The sequence below is a fragment of the Euphorbia lathyris genome, chromosome 8, assembly GCF_963576675.1.
Source record: "Euphorbia lathyris chromosome 8, ddEupLath1.1, whole genome shotgun sequence".
NCBI lineage: Eukaryota > Viridiplantae > Streptophyta > Magnoliopsida > Malpighiales > Euphorbiaceae > Euphorbia > Euphorbia lathyris.
Window position 1 is genome coordinate 8,523,106 of NC_088917.1, and position 23,323 is coordinate 8,546,428.

The window sequence follows — 23,323 nt, forward strand, 5'->3', positions numbered from 1 at the left end:
TCATGAAGATTTAATTCTTATTAAATAATTTTGTCAAATCAAAATCATGTGGAAAGGTGTTTCAACAGTTCCGAGCGATTATCCCAGCACTACGCGCATGGCCATTTTCTCCGAATTTGGCATCACAATTGATTTTTGTGACATCGGTCGGAGGAGGACACCATACTCTTGTAGTTTGCCGGGTTACTCGATCGGAGGAATTAGCTAGGTGACTTATTGTTTGCTGAGTGACTGCAACTGCATTTAATTCATCTAGATAGGCTTTTGCTTTTCCGATAATCAAGTCTTTGTCTATCCATGTCCCGTCATGTATGAGTGCATTCCGTCGAAACCAATTCCACCACATTAACAGAACCGCCTGTCGACCTTCTTCCCTCGACAAGCTTTCTAGACTTAGCCGCACCCAGCTGCCAATATCTGATCCTGGTATTTTATCGAGCCGAGTAGCCAGACCTGCTGCCTTCCACACTTGCTTCGCCTCCTTGCACCTAAAAAATACATGAGGTAAATTTTCATTAGATGATTTACATACCTTGCACAGGTCCTGGGTAGTTATTCCTCTCCTTGCTAGTTCCGTCAAGCATGGTAGGATACCTTTGATCAGTTTCCAAAGGAAGTGCAAGATTTTGGCCGGTAACTACAATTGCCAAATGTGATTATACCACGGGTTCGAAACGGTGGAGTTCTTCGGTTTGTCCATTTGCAGTTGCCTTTCTCCCTCTGCTAGGTAGTATGCACTCTTTACCGTAAATATCCCATCCTTCGCAGGACCCCAGTAGGCCTCATCCTCAGGCTTTCTGAAACTTAGGCGGATGCGTAATATTTCCTAGGCATCAGACGGAATCAGGTGTTGTTCCAGTTTTTCACGATTCCAGGTTCCCGTCTCCTCATCAATAAGATCGCTGACATTCTCCAGGCCCTGACCATTTATCAACATAATCGGTCGTCGACAGTTTAGCCCAGGAATCCAGTTATCCGTCATTATTTTGGTTTTCTGCCCATTTCCGATTCTCCACATTAATCCTTTTCGAATTAGATCCTTTACTCTCCATATTCCTCGCTAGAAATAACTTGGGTTGGGAGAGTTTCTAGCCTCCAGCAATTCTGAAGTTTGGAAAGATTTTGCTTTCAAGACCCTGGTACAAAGCGAGGTTGGTCGATTAAGGATCCTCCAGCACTGCTTAGCAATTAAGGCAATATTAAATGATTGCAACCACCGGAAGCCAAGACCTCCACGTTCTTTCGATTGACATATCGCCTCCCACACCAACCAATGAATTGGTCGTTTCCCTTGCCTTCCACCCCACTAGTATCGACTTGTCAATCCTTGGATTTCAGTACACTTTGAATCCGAACATTTGTACAAATATATATAAAAATATATAATTATTGAATGATTATATTTATTATTTTTTGAAATGAAAATAAATATTAGAAAATGCAAATTAAGCATTTTCTAAATTGAGAACGAATGCTCTTAAAAGCTACTGGTCATCATCAAAGATTTTATCCTAATTCAATTTAAAAGAATTAAATGCATTAGATTAAATGTTTAATATCTTATGATTCTGTGATAATTAATATTACATATGGTCTTTAATATATATCGTTTAAGGTTTTTCACAAAAACGAATAAATTATAAATTAGACTATCAAAATTACTAATTTATCTTTAATACTTCTCTTCTAAAACTCTATTTTCTATGCAAAAAAAATTATTTCTTCTTAAATTTCTCTCTTATCATGAATAAAGGTAAACTTGAGAAAATATTGTTCGAAAATGAATTGATAATACAAAATGATGTATAAAAAGGACCAAATTGAAAATCCTAAAACGACATCTATTTGAGACTGGAAGGGAGTGATATTTAACATTTTGTCAATAAATGGAGTATGCGGAAGGAATGTGTACTGAATATGTACATCAGTAAAAAATACTACTTTCCTAAATAGTAAGAGTAATTTTATTTTTGTTCTTTGAAAAAAGAGAGTAATTTTTTGTTAATTATGTTGGGTGAGTAAATTTTAGAAAAAATTACATAGAAATTCAGTTTTAAAAATTATTTACAATTATATTAAATAATAATTTAAATTATTTTAAATTAAATACATCATTATTTTTAATATATTTTAAGGATTAAAATTTAAATAGGATTTTTTTTGAATACAAATTTAAATAGGATTTTAGGATATACTTTTTAGATTTAAAATTTTTAAATTAGAATGAAAAAAAACATATTTTATTTATGATATATATAATAGATTGACACAGGAATATTCAAAATTAGTTTTGGTAGTATTGGCCGAGGTCCAAGACTTTAGACTCATTATATGGCCCAAATCCTATAAAATTATATGAGGAAATTACATAAAAATCAGATTTTATAATTTATCAAAATCTTTTTTTAGTATCTTATTATTATCATATGATTTTAAATTTTAAAATATTATAATATAATATATAATTTTTATATGTATTTAATAAATTATTATTTTATACTTTTAATGGGTCTCAAAGATTTTTTTAAAATTTATTATCTTATTCATTTAGCAATGTTATTATTTTATCTCATTGGCCCAAAACGGGATCAGATTAAATTATTATTTAATCGAGATTATTAATTTATCAAAATTTTACTGTATTAAGTATTGGTAAATTATATTATGGTCACTGAACTTTACTTACTTTCATAGTATGATTACTTTTTTTTTTTTTGATAAAAATGTCATATTTCATTCCATAGAATCACAAGGTACAAATACAGTACGATAAAACTTCCCACACATACAGGCAATAGCCAGTATAAGATCCACAAAGGGAAGAAAATAGAATACAAAGAGCAAGAAAAAGACTACAAAGAGCAAATAAAAACCATATAAAGTACAAATACAACAAAATAGAAATCATATACTCCTCCTCGTAAGTCGAATCCCATTGAAAAACAGTTGTAATCCATTTTTCATCATTTAGTCTCTTCCGGACATTCGGATCTGAGTCCTTTCTTTTTTTGCAACTACGCAGATCTATAGATCTGCGGACAAGATGAACATTTTCCGCTCTTGCTAAGACCGAAAAAAGAATAAACGATAAAAGTATAGCTAACAGGTGTATATCTGACGAAAAAGAGATTCGAGAAAGTATATAGACTTCAAACTAGGAAGAAAAGATAAATCTGAAGCTAAAAAAAAAAACAAAGACTAAAACACAAATGAGAGGAGGAAGAAGGAAGACAAGCTTTCTCCTTCCTCCTCTAAGGGAACCTGAACAGAAAGGAGGAACCGAGACGGTGACGGTGACAGAAAGCTTGAGAAGAAGAGCAAAGGGGAAGAAGAAAATGTAGAGAGATTCATAGTATGATTACTAAACTGCACAAAAGTAATATAAAAGAAACTTAATTTTGTGTCTTAATATATTCCTAGTCGTCTGTACTTACCTACCTAACTTTTAAAATATTCAATTTATCCTCTAAATTTGTTTAAAGTGACTTATTAGCCCCTTAAAATCCACATGATAGAGTAATAAGATATTTTTAAAAAGTTAAAATGTGTACAATTTAAACAAATTAAAAGGAATGATAAATTACTTAAAAAAAGTTGAGGAGCTAATAGGTACATAATAGATAGTCAATCAGTTATTTTAAGTAAGTTGAGGAGTAATAAAGTTTTTTCAAAGTACAAGAAGGCATGTGAGCTTTAGGGACAAATACATTAGGCTAAAGATGTATTAAACCTAACTTTATACTTTCTAGGTTTAATACATCATTTGTCCCCTGAACTTGTTTAAAAAACGTGATTGCCTCCTGAACTTTTAACGTGTCTCGATAGCTCTCTCAACTTGCATAAAATATCAGTTAGCCCCCTGAACTTGCGTAAAATGTAATCAATTGATCACTCGGTCACAAAAAAGTAAGTTAAATGCGGAAGATGTATTCCACACATCTTAGAATGTTATTACATAATTCAAAAATAGATTAAAAATGAAGTTATTACTTGTTGAACTATAAAACTTGTCTTCTCTAATATTAGAACTGTATACCCCGATTTTGGTTGTTTTACTTTTTTTAGGACTCGTGCAATATATCTTCCGCATTTAACTTACTTTTTTGAAACTGAGCGATCAATTGATTACATTTTGCGCAAGTTCAAGGGGTTAACTGAACATTTTATGCAAGTTGAAAGGGCTATCGGGATATTTTGAAAGTTTATGGGGCCAATGAAGATTTTTGGACAAGTTCAGGGGGCAAATGATATATTAAGCCTACTTTCTACTATTGTGACCATTAAATTTTAACTAACGCTTCAAAATGATTGTTAACGAACTCAAAAGGAAAATGTTGAATAATTAAAATTGTTTAGGACGACATTTACCATGAAACCACATTTTTTTATTTTTCAAAATCAGCATTTTCAGAGCTTGCTTTCTCTAAAAGTTCATTCTCTCTCCTAACCAAACAATACCCGAATATCTGCAAAATGAAATTTTTGAAGAATTAAAGTTGCTTAGAATATAATTAGTTTTTGATTTTTTATTTTATTTTGAGATTGTTAAAGGTTATTTTGAGACATTAATTAAAATTTAAAAGCTATAATATTAGAAAGTATAAATTTGAGTAACATAAAGTAACTTTTATGTTACATTTTGAAGATTAATATTCTCAATATGAAAATGAGTAAATTCAGTAGCTATGGTGTAATTTACCATATTGAGTATTGACCCAAGTCTGGCCCAAATCATATAAACTTCTTATGATTTACTATTTCCGTTTCATATTACATGTCTTTCTAAAGATTCTTTTTTGTTTTATTATACATGTCATTTTATATGATCAATACACCTTTAAGTCATCTTTTTTTCTACTATAAAACGTGAGTTTATGAAAATTAATTAGAATAATGGATTTATTATAGAATAAATAAATAGTGGAATCAATAAATAAAGGGTGACAGTGTCTTTTCTCTAATATCTTTAATTTCTATGCAATTCTCTAAAATGAGATGTAATATGAAATAGAGTATCATTTATGAAGTCCAATACTAGAGTGAAGGAAATTAATTTATAATATAATAATATATAGTATAAATCATGATATAGTAATACAACAACAACAAAGCCTTAGTCCCGAAATGATTCGGGGTGATATAGTAATATATAATATAATAATATATAGTAAAAATTAATTGATTCCTTAACATTAAGTTACCAAGAATTTCAATTCTAAAAATTTACTAATTAGTAGAATTTCAATACATAATAGGAAAGATTCATGTTGGACACACTTCAAGCTTAATAAGCACTCATGCATCATAAAATTTTAGACTTTAAAGTATAAATCTTAAATTTCAAATTGAAAATTGGGTTAATACACATATTTGCCCCTATATTATCACGGAAAAACAGATATGTCCTTGAATCAAATAAATTCACAAAAATACCCCTAAATTTTTCAAAAACAAACAATTATACCCTAATCTAACAAAATTTGGATGTGGTATAAGCCGCCGTGAAGTGTGGGGTTATTGTTGTATCCTTTTCTCTTCCTCTCGCAAATTAGGCAAACTCTTTCCCAGACCACCATCTCTTCCTTCTACACCAACCAATCCCAAACAAAATCAGAACACAGATATGAAGATTGATGCACAGAGTTCCTAATTTATCAATCAAATTCTGTTTGGCTGCTGGGAAAATCCACGAAAAGAGAGGAACTCCGCAAAAACACTGGAAACAGAAGCTCCACATCAAACAGAGTGCAAATTAGAAGGAAAAATAAAAAAGAGAGAAAATGGTTATGCAAGCATTGAATTTGATAACTAGTAGTAGAAGAGTAGTTTGGATTTTATCATCATCTTCTCAGAAAATGCAAAACCCACAAAAATTCACCAAATCCCTAAACCAAACCAGTTTTTCTCATTCTCACAGCTTTCTCTTCCCCAGAGAAATGAATTTATTATTGGGTAAAGGATATCTAATATTGGGTTAGGAAGAGAAGAATATATGAATAAACAGCAATAACCCCACATTTCACGGCATTCCGTTAGATTAGGGTATAATTGTTTGTTTCTGTTAGATTAGGATATAATTGTTTGTTTTTAAAAAACTTAGGGGTACTTTTGTGGGTTTATTTGATATACGAGTATATCTGTTTATCCGTGATAATACAAGGGCAAATATGTATATTAACCCTTGAAAATTCTAAACTTTAAAATACATGACGTGATAATTAATTATTATTTCGGAATAGTTCCATTTAAAAAAAAAAAGTCATCGATTGCTTTCATCCTGATCGAACCAAACCAACGCCAGATCAAATTGGACTTCAAGCATTTGAAACTTGCCAATCGAGACCACAAAATTCTTTCCGATTGAGCTGATGCCGGATCAAATTGGACTCGCCGATTATTATATTTCTGTTACCGGAATAACAATTGGGGGAAAAAATACTTGAAATGGCTTCCTATGTTCCTTCAAATTCATCCTCTATAATAAATTGTATTTAGCTGTTAGTCTAGATAAGAATGTTTATTTCTAACATCACAATACAATTTATGAAGCATAACATATAAATTTGGTTTACAGTTATTGAAAATTTTCATTTTAAGGTTATTATCGGTTAAATTTGGTAAAATAAACCAAAAATAGCTGACGATGCACCACAAAATTTGTTTTGTAAAAAAAACATGCATATCGATATGCAAAAATATGAAACCACATGAGTTTTATTTGAAATTAACTCATTTATCTAGTTGTCATTTTTTTACATTTAACAGAGCGTGTCTTATATTTTCTGCATCCAACAAATTCTATTAAGAATTAAAGAGTTATTAAATACATTCGACAAAAATATGGAATCACATTAACCTTTTGAAAGTTAAGAAAGAGCAATTTAAGTTTTAGACTAACTACAATGGCAGCAAAAAATGTATTAGGCTTGTTGACGAAAAGTAGGATTAGCATAAAAACGAGCCGTTCGAGCTAAACAATGAGCATCATAATTAGCTTGTTGATCGACGAAATATACAATATAACACATACCTAAAGTCGGTTTTGACATTTTATGGGCTCTACGTGAGAGGCTCTTAATAAATAAATAAATTGTACTTTAAAAGTTTAAAATAAAAATTTAAATCCATTCAGACCTAAAACTAGCTCTACACCTGTGCTTTGCACGGTAAATTTTCTTTAAAAAGGAAAGTTTCTTTTTAATAGTTTATTATTATTATTATTATTATTTTGGGATGGAAAGTATACACCAATTCAAGTCATTTTAGAATCAAGGACAATGGATGAATTTAAATATACACACAAAAAAAAAAAAAAAAAAATCAAGACCAAAATGAATGAATTCCACAATTACTCATTTCCTATATTTCATTTAAATTAGAGTTAATTTAAAAAGAAGTATGTGGTTTTCCTAATTTGCATATTGATGACTGGTTTTTTTCAATAAAGAATGTAGGTGCAAGCAACCACTCAACATTCCGCCGACCTAAAATCAACATTTAAAATGATTTTCCATTCATACAAACAATTAAAATAACTCAAAATCAACCATCCAATTAGCAATAATTTGAATTGAACACATTAACAACACATGAGAATCATTCAATTCCATTGAAAAGCATTGATAAATTATTCTACAATCGATATTATCGTTATTAAAGTAGTATTTAGCAAACATATGCGATGTATTGCACCTTGCCTTGAAAACCTGTAATCGAGAGCCTATGGAGTTGTCACTGAACGTCCTAACCCTTGCAACAGACAATAATATAGCTACAGTGAAATGGTTATGAGCTCTTGTATCTAATTTCACTATACCAATAACCTCTTTTGCTAAAGAAGGGTCATGCTTCATGAAAACAGGTTCAATCAGCCCCACTTCAACTTTATTCTTCACCATCAACAGCATCCCTCTCTTCAGCTGCAGCAACCATTAATTAATCGAAGTTTTCAGTCTTGCCCAGCAATATTCAATCTATAACCACCACAATGAAAAATGTATCCAGATCAGAATGTAACAATGGAAATTTATATAAAAACCACCACAATGTTTTCAAGAAGAGTTATCCAGATCAGAATGTAACAGTGGATACTTTCTCTAGCTTATTGATATTGAATTAATAAAATATTGAAGAGAATTGGAAGGATTTGCTATGTTTCTACAATTACATCATCTATAATTAATTAAAAATCAGTTTTTTTTTTTTTAAATCAATTCAAATAAAGTATACATTTTAACATAAGAAAAATGTAACTTTCTTTAGCAACTTCTGTATTAGCAGGTGTAACAATAAGGAAAGAACAGAAGCCACAAATTGATAAAGTAATTTTTTTATCTAGGCTTAATGCTTCTCCAGCCCCCTTAGCTTGTCTAAATTGATCATTTTACCCCTTCAACTCATCGAATGTCCTATTTACCCCATTAACTCCATAAAAATGGTATTTCTCACCCCATTAACCTGTCCAAATTTGTCATTTTACACTTTCTCAACTCATCGAATATCTTATTTACCCCCTTAACTCCATAAAAGTGGTATTTCTCACCACTTATGATCTTATTTACATTCTTAACTCCATAAAAATGGTATTTCTTATCCCTTTATAGTAGTAAAAAAAGTTGAAAAGAGAAAGAACGAATAAAAAATACAACTAACAAGAACATTAATATAAACAAGTTAAATACATTATATGTAGGGATAATGTACCAAAATAGGCCTACGATTTTTGGGGAATTATCAATTTAGGTTCCACTTACAAAATAGCATAAATATAGGTTTAACATTTAAAAACAGTTATCAATTTAGGCTTCGATAACAGATTGTAAGGGGTGAAAAATACCACATTTATGGAGTTAAGGGGGTAAATAGAACATTTTATGAGTTGGAGGAATAAATGGACAAGTTGAGGGGGTGAAAAATACCACTTTTATGGAGTTAAGGGGGTAAATAGAATATTCGATGAGTTGAGGAGGTAAAATGACCAATTTGGACAAGTTAAGGGGGCTGGGGAAGCATTAGGCCTTTTATCTATTGTCCTCTGATTGACTTAGGCCTTGTTTGACAAACCACTTAATTGCTTAAATTAAAATGTTTGATAACGGTTGTTTCTCTACCACTTAAATTAGTTAATTAAGTTAAAAACCACTTATTTTGATAAGTCAAAATATTTAACTTAACATTTTAAGTTAAACATTATCAACTAATATTTTTATAAAAATTAAATCATTCAATATTTTCAGCACTTATAATATTCAACACTTAAAATTCAGTATTTATTTTTTTAGCACTTAATTATTTATCTCCTACATAGGTCGTATACATATCTGACTCCTACCATACAAACAGTGCAAAATGAAAATGAAGAACAATTCACTACAAAGAGAGACCAGTTTATGCAAAAAAAAAGATGAGTGGGAGAGTGGAGCAGTTATCAGAACGTGGAGAGACCATAAAGTAAAAGCAAAAAAAAAAAAAATTGACAAAAAGCCACATCAACAATTTGATACTGTGAGAAACTGCCACATCAGCAATCTATCTACCGATTTAGAGTATAACTAGATCGCCGCCCGTGCTTCGCACGTTTTTTTTTATAATAGCACAATATATTTATTTTTATTTTCTTATGAAATCGATATATTTATTAATTAGTTAAGTTAAGAGTATTATTTAATAAAAAGGAGGCTAAACTTTCTGCTAATCCAAATTTGATTAGATTTCTATTATTTAATATTTTTAAAATAGAAACTTTTACATAATAAAAATTATTTTATTTTTAATTTTTAGTATATTTTTTTTCTTAAAAAAATAGCATCAGTATTTTTTTTTTTTTTTTTTGTTAGTTCTTAGCTACTATATTTTTTCACCACTATTGCTTTTCACCACCTTGTGGACTTGAACGCAATCCTGCAAAAAGAAAAGCAACAATTTGTTATTTTTTTTTTAATATGCAGATAGACATAATATATTTTTAGATAGAATATATTTTTATTTTTGTACTTTCACATGAATATAGCAATAGAGTAAAACAAATCCTTTCGGATATGGATATACTCTAAATTGATTTAATGTTTGTATAAATAAATTAAAGAATTTTAAGACACACATAATTAAATACAAAATATCATAACGACATTAGTGCTACATTACAACTTACAATTCAAATCTCTGCAATTATAAAAAGGTATATAGCTTAAGCTTGCAGGAGCTTAGGATTAACTTATAACATTAAATTTAAGCAAAAGTTATAAGAAAAAAACACATTGCAAGTTCTAACTATATGTAGATTCTCAATTGCGAATTTCGACCGCTTGACGTTATTGTATACTCATTGCTAATCTCAATTAGAAATCTCAAAAAGATGATGTAAACATAAAACTAAACAACTGCTCCGAAAGTCCTTTCTGATGGAGGATTGATGAATTTGAATTTGAGATGAACAATAAGAATCCATAAGGAAAACGAAATAAATGGAAAAAGTAAGAGAGATAGCAAGGACGATAGATAAGAAGCAAACTCACCCGTGAGAATCGGTCTGAAATTGAATACACGGAGAAAGAACCATATGAAGAGGAAGAAAGAATCAGTTACCTAAGAAGGAGATGAAAACCATCTAGAGAGGAGCGGTTAGCTACGCAAACGATGAAAGAACGTGAGAGAAAACGTTTGAATTAACAAATATTTAAGGAAAAGAACTTTTGCTTTAAAATAATAAGGGAAGATTCTATCAGTTCGACACATCAGCCAAAAAACAGTATTATTATGACACGTGGCAAATCCGACTACAGATTTAGTATATAGTATAGATATAGATAGATATAGATATCATATTATTTGATCTCCTTTTAGACCCGGATGAGTATTATAACTACATTTATAGTAAAGTTTTTTATTATATATATAGTTAAAAAAATTGACCTCTTTTGGTTTTGGTTCTGGGTGGCCGCACTCCTGGTCTATGGCCAGGACCGGTGTTACCTAGACCTATTCATGGGCCGGACCAGCAGGCTTTTAGCTAAAAATGCTCAACCCAAGCCAGCCTAGTATGTTGTTAATTTAGGCGGACTCGAGTTTAAAAATCAAATCATAAACCTAGCCCATATAAACCCATCTAAATATATATATAATTTTTAATAATAAAAATTTAAATGTATAAATATATAAATTTATTAATTGATATTAATAGATGGGCCGAGCCAATCCGTGCTATTTTCATAAATCTCCAATCCGTCCAAAAAAGAGACGGGTTTTAGTGGACTTGAACCAAGCTGGACCTAAAGATAAATTTTCATGTCCAAACTGGGTCAAAGGATACAGATCTGGACAGGTACCTGAGCCTCCGAGCCTCTGAACAGGTCTAGCGATACCTGAATTTAACAGAACAGTACTGCTATGAATAAGAGACCAGCAAGGACTGTGTTTGGGCATTTGATTGTAATAACGTGTAGAATAGGTCATGGAGTCAAGTTGGGAAAGTTGCAATCCATAGAATAGATCATGGAGTGAATTTCGGGAACTTGCTAAAAAAATTATTGACTTCCACATAAATATAAATATATAAGGAATAAGAGATAAAATATTTTTATTATTGTATTATCGGTCTAAATTAATTTTATCTCTCGCATGGTCGTGTCGTTAATTAACGGAACTTTAGATTTAGGGGTGAGCAAAATTGATCAAAACCCGGTAATTGAATCGAAACCTAATAATTGAACAGAAAGATTCGCAATGAATGAAGGATTCCTAGAATAGGAGGGTCTCGGCAAAAGTATTATAAATAGAATAGATAGACAAATACTAAAGGTACGTTAACGTCACTATATATACAAGCAGGAGCGTCTCCAAGGCCGGCTATTAGGGGAGGCCGCATAGGCGGCTGCCTAGGGCCTCCGATTTATGGGGCTTCTAATCGGAATTTGTTTCAAATTTGGTAATTATTAAGATTTTATGGTTAAATAGTATATAGACTTAGATTTATAACAAAAGCTAGTGCTAGATTGCATGGTAAAGACATTCTGTTTGTATTTGTAAGGGTGAGGGTTCGATTCCTTAGGTCAGCATTTCTTGGTTGAAAGAAAAAATAAGAGGAAAAAAAATGTGAATAAAAAAATGTCAATCTAAGAAATTGAACCCACACCCTTACAAACACAAACACAATGTCTTTACCATTCAGTCTAGCACTAGCTTTTGTTATAAATCTAAGTCTTTATACTATTTAACTATAAAATCTTGTCTAGCACTAGCTTTTGTTATAAATCTAAGTCTTTATACTATTTAACTATAAAATCTTAATAATTACTAAATTTACAAAAGAGGACCCCCGTGAGGCCCTTTGCGGCTTCCCCTAACAGCCGGCCCTGTATACAAGTGCTCATTTCCTTTAATTCTAAAAAATCGTTTACTTACTTAGGCATCAGAGCGAGTTTGTCAGATCCAGCCCCTCTGACCGTCTGTTCTCTTTTGCAAGTAATTTATTGAAGGGTTCTGAAAATACTTCTAACACCTTTGTTTAATTATTATTTTTAAAATAAACATAAAAACCGGTTCACTCCAGGTTATGGTTGGACCGTCGAGTCTCGAGCTGACCTCAATTTTTGATGGGTTTTTGAGGATTTATAAACTCAGCATGACCTAAATTGGTTTCTGCTCAGATTATAACTGGTTCGGATCTGACAACACTAGTTACTATGTCTATTTAGACCCGAACCATTCAGAAATTTGTTCTAGTAAAGAAGGAAAATAATTAAAACTGAATTATCAATACATATAACGAGTTTTAATACGATAATACAATTTAGAGAGGGACACAATACAGTTAAGGGTTAATTTCAAATAAATGTCATGCGATTTCGCTTTTTTTTTTTTTTTGCAGATTGGTATTTATGGTTGGTAAAATTTTCATTTTTCCAAATTGACCGATAACGACTTCAAAATGAAAACTTTCAAAAATTAAAGTTGTTTGTTTCATATTATATGACTTTTTAAAGAGTTGTATAGAAATTAAGGATATTGTAAAAAAGACATTGTTGCCCCTTATTTATTGATTCTAATATTTATTTATTCTAGGCTTAAAACACTTTTTGACCCCTGACCTATCCAAAATTTGTGCATTTGGCCTCTGACCTATTATTTCATCATATTTGGCTCCTGACCTATCAAATTAGACAAAATTCAACCCATATTGAATGGAAAATTAACTTTGTTAGAAAATTAACAGCAGTCACCAATACAAAAACGACACATGACACATAAATAAAATTAATTTTCAACTGGAGATGACAACAGTAACTATTTTACCTACTAAAAAAATCCTAAAAACTTTCTCTAGTGTTCCGATAAAGTGAAAATTAATTTTATTTATGTATCATGTGTCATTTTTGTATTGGTTACTGCCTTTAATTTTGCAACAGAGTTAATTTTTCATTCAATATGGGTTAGATTTTATCTAATTTGATAGGTTAGGGGCCAAATATGACCAAATAATAAGTCAGGGGCCAAATGCACAAATTTTGGATAGGTCAGGGGCCAAAAAGTGTTTTAAGCCTTTATTCTATAATAAGTCCATTATTCTAATTAATTTTCGTAAAACCGCGTTTTATAGCAGAAAAAAAGACGACTTAACGTGTACTGATCATACAAAGTGTCATATAATATGAAACAAAAAAATATCTCTAGAAAGTCATGTAATATGAAACGGAGGTAGTATCATATTTACTATGAAACTATAATTTTTATTTTTCAAAATCATCAATTTTGGAGTTTTCTCTCTCTAAACATTAATTTTCTCTCTTATAAAAAAACACATAAATGATCCAAAACCTAAAATGTTGAAGCATTAACATTTCTTAAAATATTATTTAATTTTTGAAAATTTTGATTTTGAAGTCATTATCAACCAAATTTAGAAAAATGAAAAAATTTTCTAACCACAAATTTAATGATCTGAAAAAAAAAAAAAAAAAGTGAAACCATATGGTTTTATTTTAAATTAACCCTGCAATTAAGGATTAATTATAAATAACTACTATGTGGTTTGGCCGATTTGCAGACCGATACCTGTGGTATTGTTTTTTCAAACACAACTTTGTAGTCGCAAATTTTTACATGTTTTTTTTTTACTTTGTCAAATTTGCACGATAACGACCTCAAAATGAAAAATTTCAAGAATTAACGTTGTTTAGTATCATATTTACTATGGAACCATATTTTTTATTTTTCAAAAACATCATTTTTAGAATTTTCTTTCTCTAAACATTATCTTTCTCTCTTACTAAAAATAAAGATAATTAATTTATTAGTCGCTGTATTTTGACAAAACACACCGTTTAGTCTCTGTATTTTCAAAAAAACACGGTAAAGTCCCTAACATTTTTCTCAATGAACTGTTTAGTCCCTAACGTTTTCCTCGGTGAACTGTTTAGTCTCTACCATTAGACTCTCATGAAGATTTTGTTAGTAAATTTGGATTTGCGTTTTTCTTTTCTTTTATTTTCCTTTCCTTTAAACTCTGTTGCATTTGAAATCAACTTTGAGTGTTCTTCTTCTTGATTTTCTTCTTAATTGCTCAAATTCGTAAACATTGGGTTTGTTCTTTTTCTTGTTTTCCATACAAAGAGCTTCTTCTTCTAAATTGGATTTCCTCTTCTGAAATTTGAAGGTAAATAGTAAAGGGTAATTTAGTCATTTCCAAATTCATAAACGGTAAAAAATCTAACAAACAGACGGAATGACTAAACAATTCACTGAGAAAAAGGTTAGGGACCTTACCATGTATTTTTAAAAATACAGAAACCAAACAATGTGTTTTGTCAAAATATATGGACTAATAAATTAATTACCCTAAAAATAACACCTAAATGACCTCAAACCTAAAAGGTTGAAGAATTAAAGTTGCTTAAAATATCATTTAACTCTTGAAAATTTTCATTTCGAGATCGTTATCGACCAAATTCTGACAAAGTGAACTCAAATACTAAATTTTGCAACCCATAGAATTGCGTTTGTAAAAAAAATACAACAGGTACCACTCTGCAAATCGGCCAAACCACCGAATAGCTACAATTAATAGTTTATCATTTCTCTAAAAACGCAGACTTTTCTATCATTTCTCTTGTGGACTGTATTGAGTATTGACCGAAGTTGAAGTCTTTGGAGTCATTATATGGCCAAAATCATATAAAAATCTTCTATTCTCTATTATATGATTATTTGAATGGCTAATTCTTGTTTATCTTCTCTACTATTCTTTTGCTATCTTCTTTACTATTCTGCAAGTGTTCATGGAGCAAGGCATCAAATTCATGGTACTCTCACTTTTATCTTCTCAAATGCTATAAATTTCACCTTATGACCCGTTTGTTTTACCTACCGTTTGCTGTTTGCTGTTACGGTTTGTTGTTTGTTGTTACTGTTTGCTGTTGCTAGTTGTTATTTGCTGTTACGATTTGTCGTTTGCTGTTGGAAAATGATGCTTTACCAAAATGCAGACATTCTCTGTTTTTGTAAAAAACTGCTTTTCAGTTGTAAAAAGTAAACAGGATGCGACTAACCAAACACCTAATGCTGATTTTCAAGTGTAAAAGGCAAACAGAAATGTCACTAACCAAACACTTAAAACTCTCCATTTCGAACTAAAAAGGGAAATAGAAGCACGAAAAGGAGTACCCAAACACCCCCTTAATTTGCATAAGTTTTGATGTTATATGCCGCGGAGCGAGGGATGGTTGCAGTCTCGGTTACCGAAATTCACTTTGAGAGGAGTGATTTCCGATGGCCCGGATAGCAAACGAGGCACGATGGAGATGAGGACTATTTTCCCATCCCACATCTCCAACCCACTCCTTATTGATAAAATAGGGGGGAAATCATTACATCCCTAGTCTAGGGGTGAACATGGTCCGGTTCAGTTCAAAAATCGAACCAAATCGAATTGGACCGAACCAAATTACTTTTATCTTTTAGAATTAAATCAAACCAAATTATAATTCGATTTGGTCAGGATCGAACCGAATTATTTCGGTCCGGTCCGGTTTGGTTCATGTTTGGACCAAACAAAGTACTAGAAACCTATAACTACTTGTGCTTTGACTAACTAAACAATTGTATAAAGACAATAATCATTTAATTAGTTTTTCTTTTGTATATATAATTAATAGAGAGGAAAAATTACATATTTAATTGTTTTTTCTTTTCTCTATATAATTAGTTAATTAATTTAAAACCTTAAAACTAAAAGTAGTACATATTGTATTTCGGTTTGGTTTTAATTGGTTTTGGACCGGATCAAACCGAACCTAACCGAATCGAAAATCAAACTAGCTTAAAAATTAGGACCGAACCAAACCAAAATATGCTTCGATCCGGTTTGGTCCGATTTTTTCGGTCCGGTTTTTTCGGTTTTTGGGTTTTCGATTCGGTTATGCTCACCCCTACCCTAGTCCTAGCGGGAATCCGATTGCTCAAATTCTAAATAATATTTTTTTTAATGTAGTTTTAAAATTTGGATATATTATACTAGGGTTAATTATAAATAGATGTCATATGGTTTTATGGATTTTCAAATGAGTATCCGTGAAATTTTTTGTTACAAATGCAACAATGTGGTTTGCAAAATTTTCATTTTTTTATGAACCTTGCCAAATTTGGCCAATAACGACCTCAAAATAAAAAATTTCAAGAATTAAAGTTATTTAGTATCCTATTTACTATGGAAACACATTTTTAATTTTCCAAAATCATTATTTTTGGAGTTCTCTCTTTAAACATTAAATTTCTCTCTCATAAAAAAAACCTAAACGACTTTAAACCTAAAAGGTTGAAGAATTAAAGTTGTTTAAAATATCATTTAATTCTTGCAACTTTTCATTTTGAGTTCGTTATCAGCCAAATTTAACAAAATCAATAAAAAAATCAGAATTTTAATAAGTCTAAATTTAATTATGACTGACCAAATTCATCCATTAGAATCCATGTAAATATTACTATGTAAATAAAATATCAATATTCTATAATTAATTAATTAATTAAATAAAATTTTAGATTTTAAAGTATAAAGGCTTAATACATCGCTTGTCTTCTCTGAACTTGTTCAAAAAACTTGATTGGTTCCCTGAACTTTCAAAGTGTTTCGATAGCCTCCTCAACTTGCATATAATATTCAGTTAGCCTCTAAACTTGCGCAAAATGTAATCAATTGATCACTGGTTGTAAAAAAATAAGTTAAATGCAGAAGATATATTGCACGAACCTTAAAAAAAGTAAAACGACCAAAATCGGGGTATGCAGTTCTAATATTAGAGTTGATAAGTTTTATAGTTCGGCAAGTAATAACTTCCTTTTTAATTTATTTTTGAATTACGTAATAACATTCTAAGATCCGTGGAATATGTATCTTCCGTATTTAACTTATTTTGTTTTTTTGTGATCGATTTCAATTGATTACATTTTACCCAAATTCAGGGGGGTTAACTGAATATTTTATGCAAATTGAAAGGACTATCAGGATACTCTAAAAGTTCGGATGAAAAGATGGACAAATGATGTATTAAGCCAAGTATAAAACTTTAAAATAAAAACTTAGATTTTGGCCCTGTTTGGGAATTAGCTGTTAGCTGTTAGCTGATTACATTAGCCGTTAGCTGTTAGCTGATTACATTAGCTGATTTGACTAGCTGTTTGTGTAGACCTGTTTGGTAAAAGTTAGCTGATTGATAATAGCGGTTTGTGCAAAAAGACGAATAAGGCATTTCTTTTTTCTAATACATAAAAATATATATAAAATAATTCAGGTAGGAGCTTTTTCTAAATTAGCGTTTTCATCCCAAAACTCTCTTCCAAACCTTTTTCCACCAAACACTTCAATCAGCAGTTTCAATGGTCAAACCGCTAAAGTCGGTCAAAACCGCTCTTTTTATCCCAAAACGCACTTTACCAAACAGGGCTTTAAGTTATAAATTATAAATTCTAAATATGTTTCATGTTAAGCAGTGGAAAAGAAGATCGGTGAATATGGAGAAGGGATACATCTACCTCTAAAATCAGGACCTAACGGCAACTTTCTAGTCACCGTCGGTTTCGGCACACCGGCACACGATTTCACCTTACTTTTCGACACCGGGAGCGATTTAACATGGATAAACTGCCAACCGTGCGGCGACACCGGCACCGGCACAGATTGCAATAACCAAGCCTTTTTCGATCCATCTTCATCTTCAACTCTATCAAATAACCTCATCTGCACTCCCGACTGCAATTCCACCAAATCTTACAACGACGGTTCCTCTTTCACCGGCTATTTCGTTAAAGACACAATCACCATAATTTCCCTTCAGATCCCCAATTTTTTCTTCGCTTGTGCCGAGAAAATCACCGGCGATTTTGAAGGAGCAAGTGGATTACTAGGCGTCGGAAGAGGGAAAGATTCTTTGCTTGCTCAGACTGATATAAATTTGCTTAGTACGTTCTGTTATTGTCTTCCGATTTCGGAAACTTCTTCTGGTTATATTGTGTTTGGAATTCAGGCATTTGAAACTTGCCAACCGGATACCACAAAATTCATTCCGATTGAACCGGCGCCGGATCTAATTGGACTCACCAATTATTATGTTTCCGTTACCGGAATAACAATTGGGGGAAAAAGACTTGAAATGGCTTCGTATGCTCCTTCGAATTCATCGTCTGTTCGAGCTATAATGGACTCAGGAACCATCATTTCCCGCCTCCCTCCTTCCTTGTATTCAGCTCTTAGATCTGCATTTCAGGTATGACTATATGATAAGTCACGGGTTTTTGTTACCGTTCCAAATTATTTATCACCGTCCCAAATTGGACAATTTTACCCTTTACATAATTTTTTCAAAACTGATTTTTTTTTGGGAGAATCGGCCAAAATTTGGCCTAAACAGGTGCCGCATCTATTCGGCCCATGGTGGAAACGGATGTGGCGTCCGTTCGAACATGGCATCGGTTCCCGCCATGGGCTGAATAGATTCCGCATCCGTTTCTACCATGGGCCGAACGGATACCGCATCCGTTCCCACCATGGTCGAATGGATGCGGCATCCGTGCCATGGCCAAATGGATGCGGCATCCGTTTAGGCCAAATTTTGGCCGGTGCAAAATCGTAAAAATTTTAGTGACGAATAATATTAAATCGTTTAATTTTTTTATGACGAAAAATGCAAAATTCTCCAATTTGTTGTAACGAAAAATAGAAAATCGTCATAAAAATATATATTATTTCCATGAGTTCTTTGATAAAAAAAAGTAAATTTTAATGTTTTCGACTTGTAATCATTCATTTCCAGTGTTCGGGTTGTCACACATAAATTATTTTCATAATTTCAATTATTGTTGTTGAGGTTTATGATTTTGGAGAGAGAACTTTCAGTTTTTGATCAAAATTATGAAAAAGGCAAAAAAGTCCAAATGGAGACAGTGATAAGTAATTTGGGGGGCGGTATTTAACAATCCACTGAGTTATTAAAATACGGAATAAGGTACTAAAATATGTCTAGAGTTTTTGTAGAAGTATTAATTTAGTCTTCACATACACAATAGTATCAATATAGGTTTAATGTTTAAAAAATGGTACTCACTTAGGCTTCGATAACAGAACGTTCATATTACTTTATTAAGTTATGATTTCTTTCTCTACATAGAATTTATAGAATTTAACAGAGTAATATAAATGACATGTCGTGTTCCGTTATCGAGGTTTAAATTGGTACTTTTTAAACGTTAAGTCTATATTGGTGCTATTTTGTATACTTTCTCAAAAACCATAAACCTATTTTAGTACCTAATCCCTTAAAATATCTAAGTTTTTTTTCACTATTGCCGTAATGGGATCAGATAATAAACCGAATGGGTAAATTAAATCCATGGCACTGAACTTTACCAATTTTCATGGTATGACCACTGAATTTCAAAATGTAACATAAAATTCACTGAACTTTACATTTTGTTACATCCGTGACCACTCAACGTCTCAAAACGACCGTTGACGGACTCAAAATTAAATATTTTATTAATGATATTCTAAACAACTTTAATTCTTGAAAAAAATTCCATTTTGAGGTCATTTAGGTGTTGTTTGGTTAGGAGAGAGAATAGATTTTTAGACAGAGAAAGCTCCAAAATGGTTATTTTGGAAAATAAAAAATGTTGTTTCATGGTAAATGTCGTTCAGGACAACTTTAATTCTTGAATATTTTTATTTTGAGATCGTTAATGATTATTTTGAGGAGTTAGTTAAAGTTTAGTGGCCACATGTAACAAAAATGTAAAGTTTAGTGAATTTTATATTAAATTTTGAAGTCAGTGGCCAGTCTGTGAAAATAAATAAAATCCAATAGCCATGGATATAATTTATCCTAAACTGAATTTATAGTTGGATTATGGATCATTTGGTTCAACCAAATGGTCTGAACCAAATGATCTGGATTCGCAAATCGAATGACATAATAAATAAATAAAATGTATTGTTAAATTAAAATCATAAACTAGGTATATATTCAGGGCGGACTTTAGATCTAGAGAGACCTAAGTTAATTATTTAATTAGATCAAAGCTTTTAGTGTTTTTTTTAAGGTGTATAATTTATTCTTCTAGATTTCTTTGATCTAAATTCCTGAATTAAATTTTCATTATTAATTTTGTCTAACAAGTGCTCTTTTATTATGGATGTTGTATTATTATATAATAATAAAAAAAATTTTATAGAAAGCTAAAATGCTAAATAATTTATAGACATTACTTATTTGGGTCCTCAAACTAAAGTTGCAGAGTCAATTAGGACTCTGAACTATTATAATCATTAATCATATTCCTGAATTAAGCAAAAATCATCAATTGAGTCCATATCCTATCTTAAAATCAGAAAATTTGACTATTTGATATAGACTGTAATTATCTCTGTGTTGGTTCAAAATAAGTTTGAGGAAGATGGTTTGAAACTGTTCAACTGAATGATTTTCGATGAGGCCTCAATTGGTGGTTTTTGTTTAAAATGAGGACTCAATTGGTAATTTTTGTTTAGTTCAGGGGCCTGATTGATGATTTTGATAGTTTGGGGTCCTAATTAAATGTGAAGCCTTAGTTTAAGGAGCCAAATGGGTATTATGCCTAATTTATAATAGTTACATAAAATTAAATTTTTTATTTATTTATATGTTAATATTTATTATATAGTAAGTTATAATTTTGAGTTATTTATGTGTTGATTATTTTATAAATTACAAATCTATTTTAATTGAAAAAGATTGGGGCCTTAAAAAATAGGGTCAGATACATGATATCATAATTAAGTACAAAAATTACAACTAAGTCATATCACCAAACTTAATTTTTAATATGTCATTTTCTTCTATATATTATGATTTTACACTATAATTTAAAAAATTTAGGCTCCAATTTATAAATAATAAACTCTAGAAAATATATTTGAGACTTCTACTTTATAAATTTTAATCTTTAAAATATATTAAAAGTACTGATTTATTATTTTGAAATAATTCAAAATTATGATTTGATATAGTTGTAAATAGTTTTTAGAATATGAATTTCAGTGTAATTTTTCCTAAAAAATATGAGGCCTAAAACGTCTGTTTTAATGACTTTATGGTTAAGCATGCCTTTTATACATCACTTGAAAATTTGAATTGGTTTTTCAATTAAAACCCAATAAGTTCTACAGATTCATCTCCATCATGTTTAGGTTTAATTACAACAATTTTCGAATCAAACTATCAATATTTCAAAGTTAAGCTTTTTATATTTAGGTAATGAAACTTAAAATCCAAAATTTTCCAAAAGTAATGATTTTTTTTTTTTACCTTTTTATTTATATTTTCCTAATTGAAAAAAAATTAGAAACCGGTGTCAACCCGAGTCTTGGTTGGACCTACTGTCTCTGGATCGACCTCGATCGTTATCAGGTTATTGAAAATTAATAAACCCACAAGGCCCAGATTGGAGACCTAGCTGGTTCCCGATCCAGCGGGTCGAATCCGGATCTGAGAACATTTTTTTGGGAAGATCTAATTTAGTTTTCATATATAAAATACTATAATTTTGAATACGTAACGTTTGCCAAATGATGTAATTCAAAAATCCCTTAATAAAAATTGACATATAACTAACAATATAATCATTTGATACGTCAATTTCCATTAGTGAAATGTACTGATAGTACTGATTTTTGTGGTACACATGTTATATAGGGATAAGGTATGAATTGAACTATGGATATGAGATAATTCACGTACAAAATTATGCACTTTTATAACACTAAATTGGAAGATGTAACAAAGTCAAGTTTCTATTAATTTAGTTCCATGTTTGCGCCACATAATACAAATTTAGTCATATGATTATCAAGTGAGAAGAAACTTAAGCTCTATACATGTAATCATGCAAATTTAGCACTAACTTTTAATCCCGCGTGGACGCCGGTGGAACTTATGTGGTGAAAATATAGAATCTAAATAATGGAAAATAGACTTCTGTTGGATTGGATATGTCGTTAATGGAGTCGGAATTTATTCCATCTACAAAATTCTCGTTGTCCATCTACAAAATATTGATGCTAACATTACACGATTTTATATGTACCGTTTAAATGATTCTCCCAAATAACCATTTAACTAATTTTATATTTTATCTTTATTATATATAAGCATATGAAAATTATATATCATATAACATGGTTATGACATGATCACCTGATTCATCATCCATAATTTCAGGAGATTATGTCAGGATATCCGAGGGCTTCTCCGTCGGAACCGGATTTATTCGACACATGTTACAACCTTGAAAACGTTAATGATTGGAGACCACCAAATATAGTTTTTCATTTTGGAGGTTCTGATAAACCGGTGGATGTCGATTTGGATTCCTCTGCAGCTATGATATCAATCTCAGAGAAAAGTGAATCAGAGGTTTGCTTGGCTTTCGCCGGAAATGAGAATGACGACGACTTGTTCATCATCGGGAATCAACAACAGCGAGCTCGAGACCTTTTCTTTGACATCAATAAGAGAATGTTTTATTTTTCATCAGGTGGTTGCTTGAACATCTAAGAAAAGTTAAATTCTACTATGGTCTGGAAACAAGTCGTCAACCACTAAAAGGATGAAACGTTCATACCTCTATTGATGTATTATTTTCTGAATGGTCTAGAACCAATTTGTTTTCAGACCATTTTTATAATTGATATAGTTATGATGTGTGCATAGAGTCGTATCTTCTCGTATACGTCATTTTAATGGGTTTTACTTTCTATATACAAATTAATTAGAATTGTTTTATTAAAAGAAAAAATGAAGTT

General features: G+C 31.0%; 1 protein-coding gene across 1 annotated transcript; it reads left to right on the top strand.

Annotated features, from left to right (window-relative positions):
* Positions 1 to 15,140: 15,140 nt before the first annotated feature.
* On the top strand, positions 15,141 to 23,248 carry LOC136202993 (aspartyl protease AED1-like). Its single transcript, XM_065994021.1, has 3 exons — positions 15,141 to 15,296; positions 17,980 to 18,752; positions 22,740 to 23,248. Exons 1-3 carry the CDS (start codon positions 15,206 to 15,208, stop codon positions 23,073 to 23,075), a joined length of 1,200 nt encoding a protein of 399 aa, XP_065850093.1. The 5' UTR covers positions 15,141 to 15,205; the 3' UTR covers positions 23,076 to 23,248.
* The last annotated feature ends 75 nt before the right edge of the window (positions 23,249 to 23,323 follow it).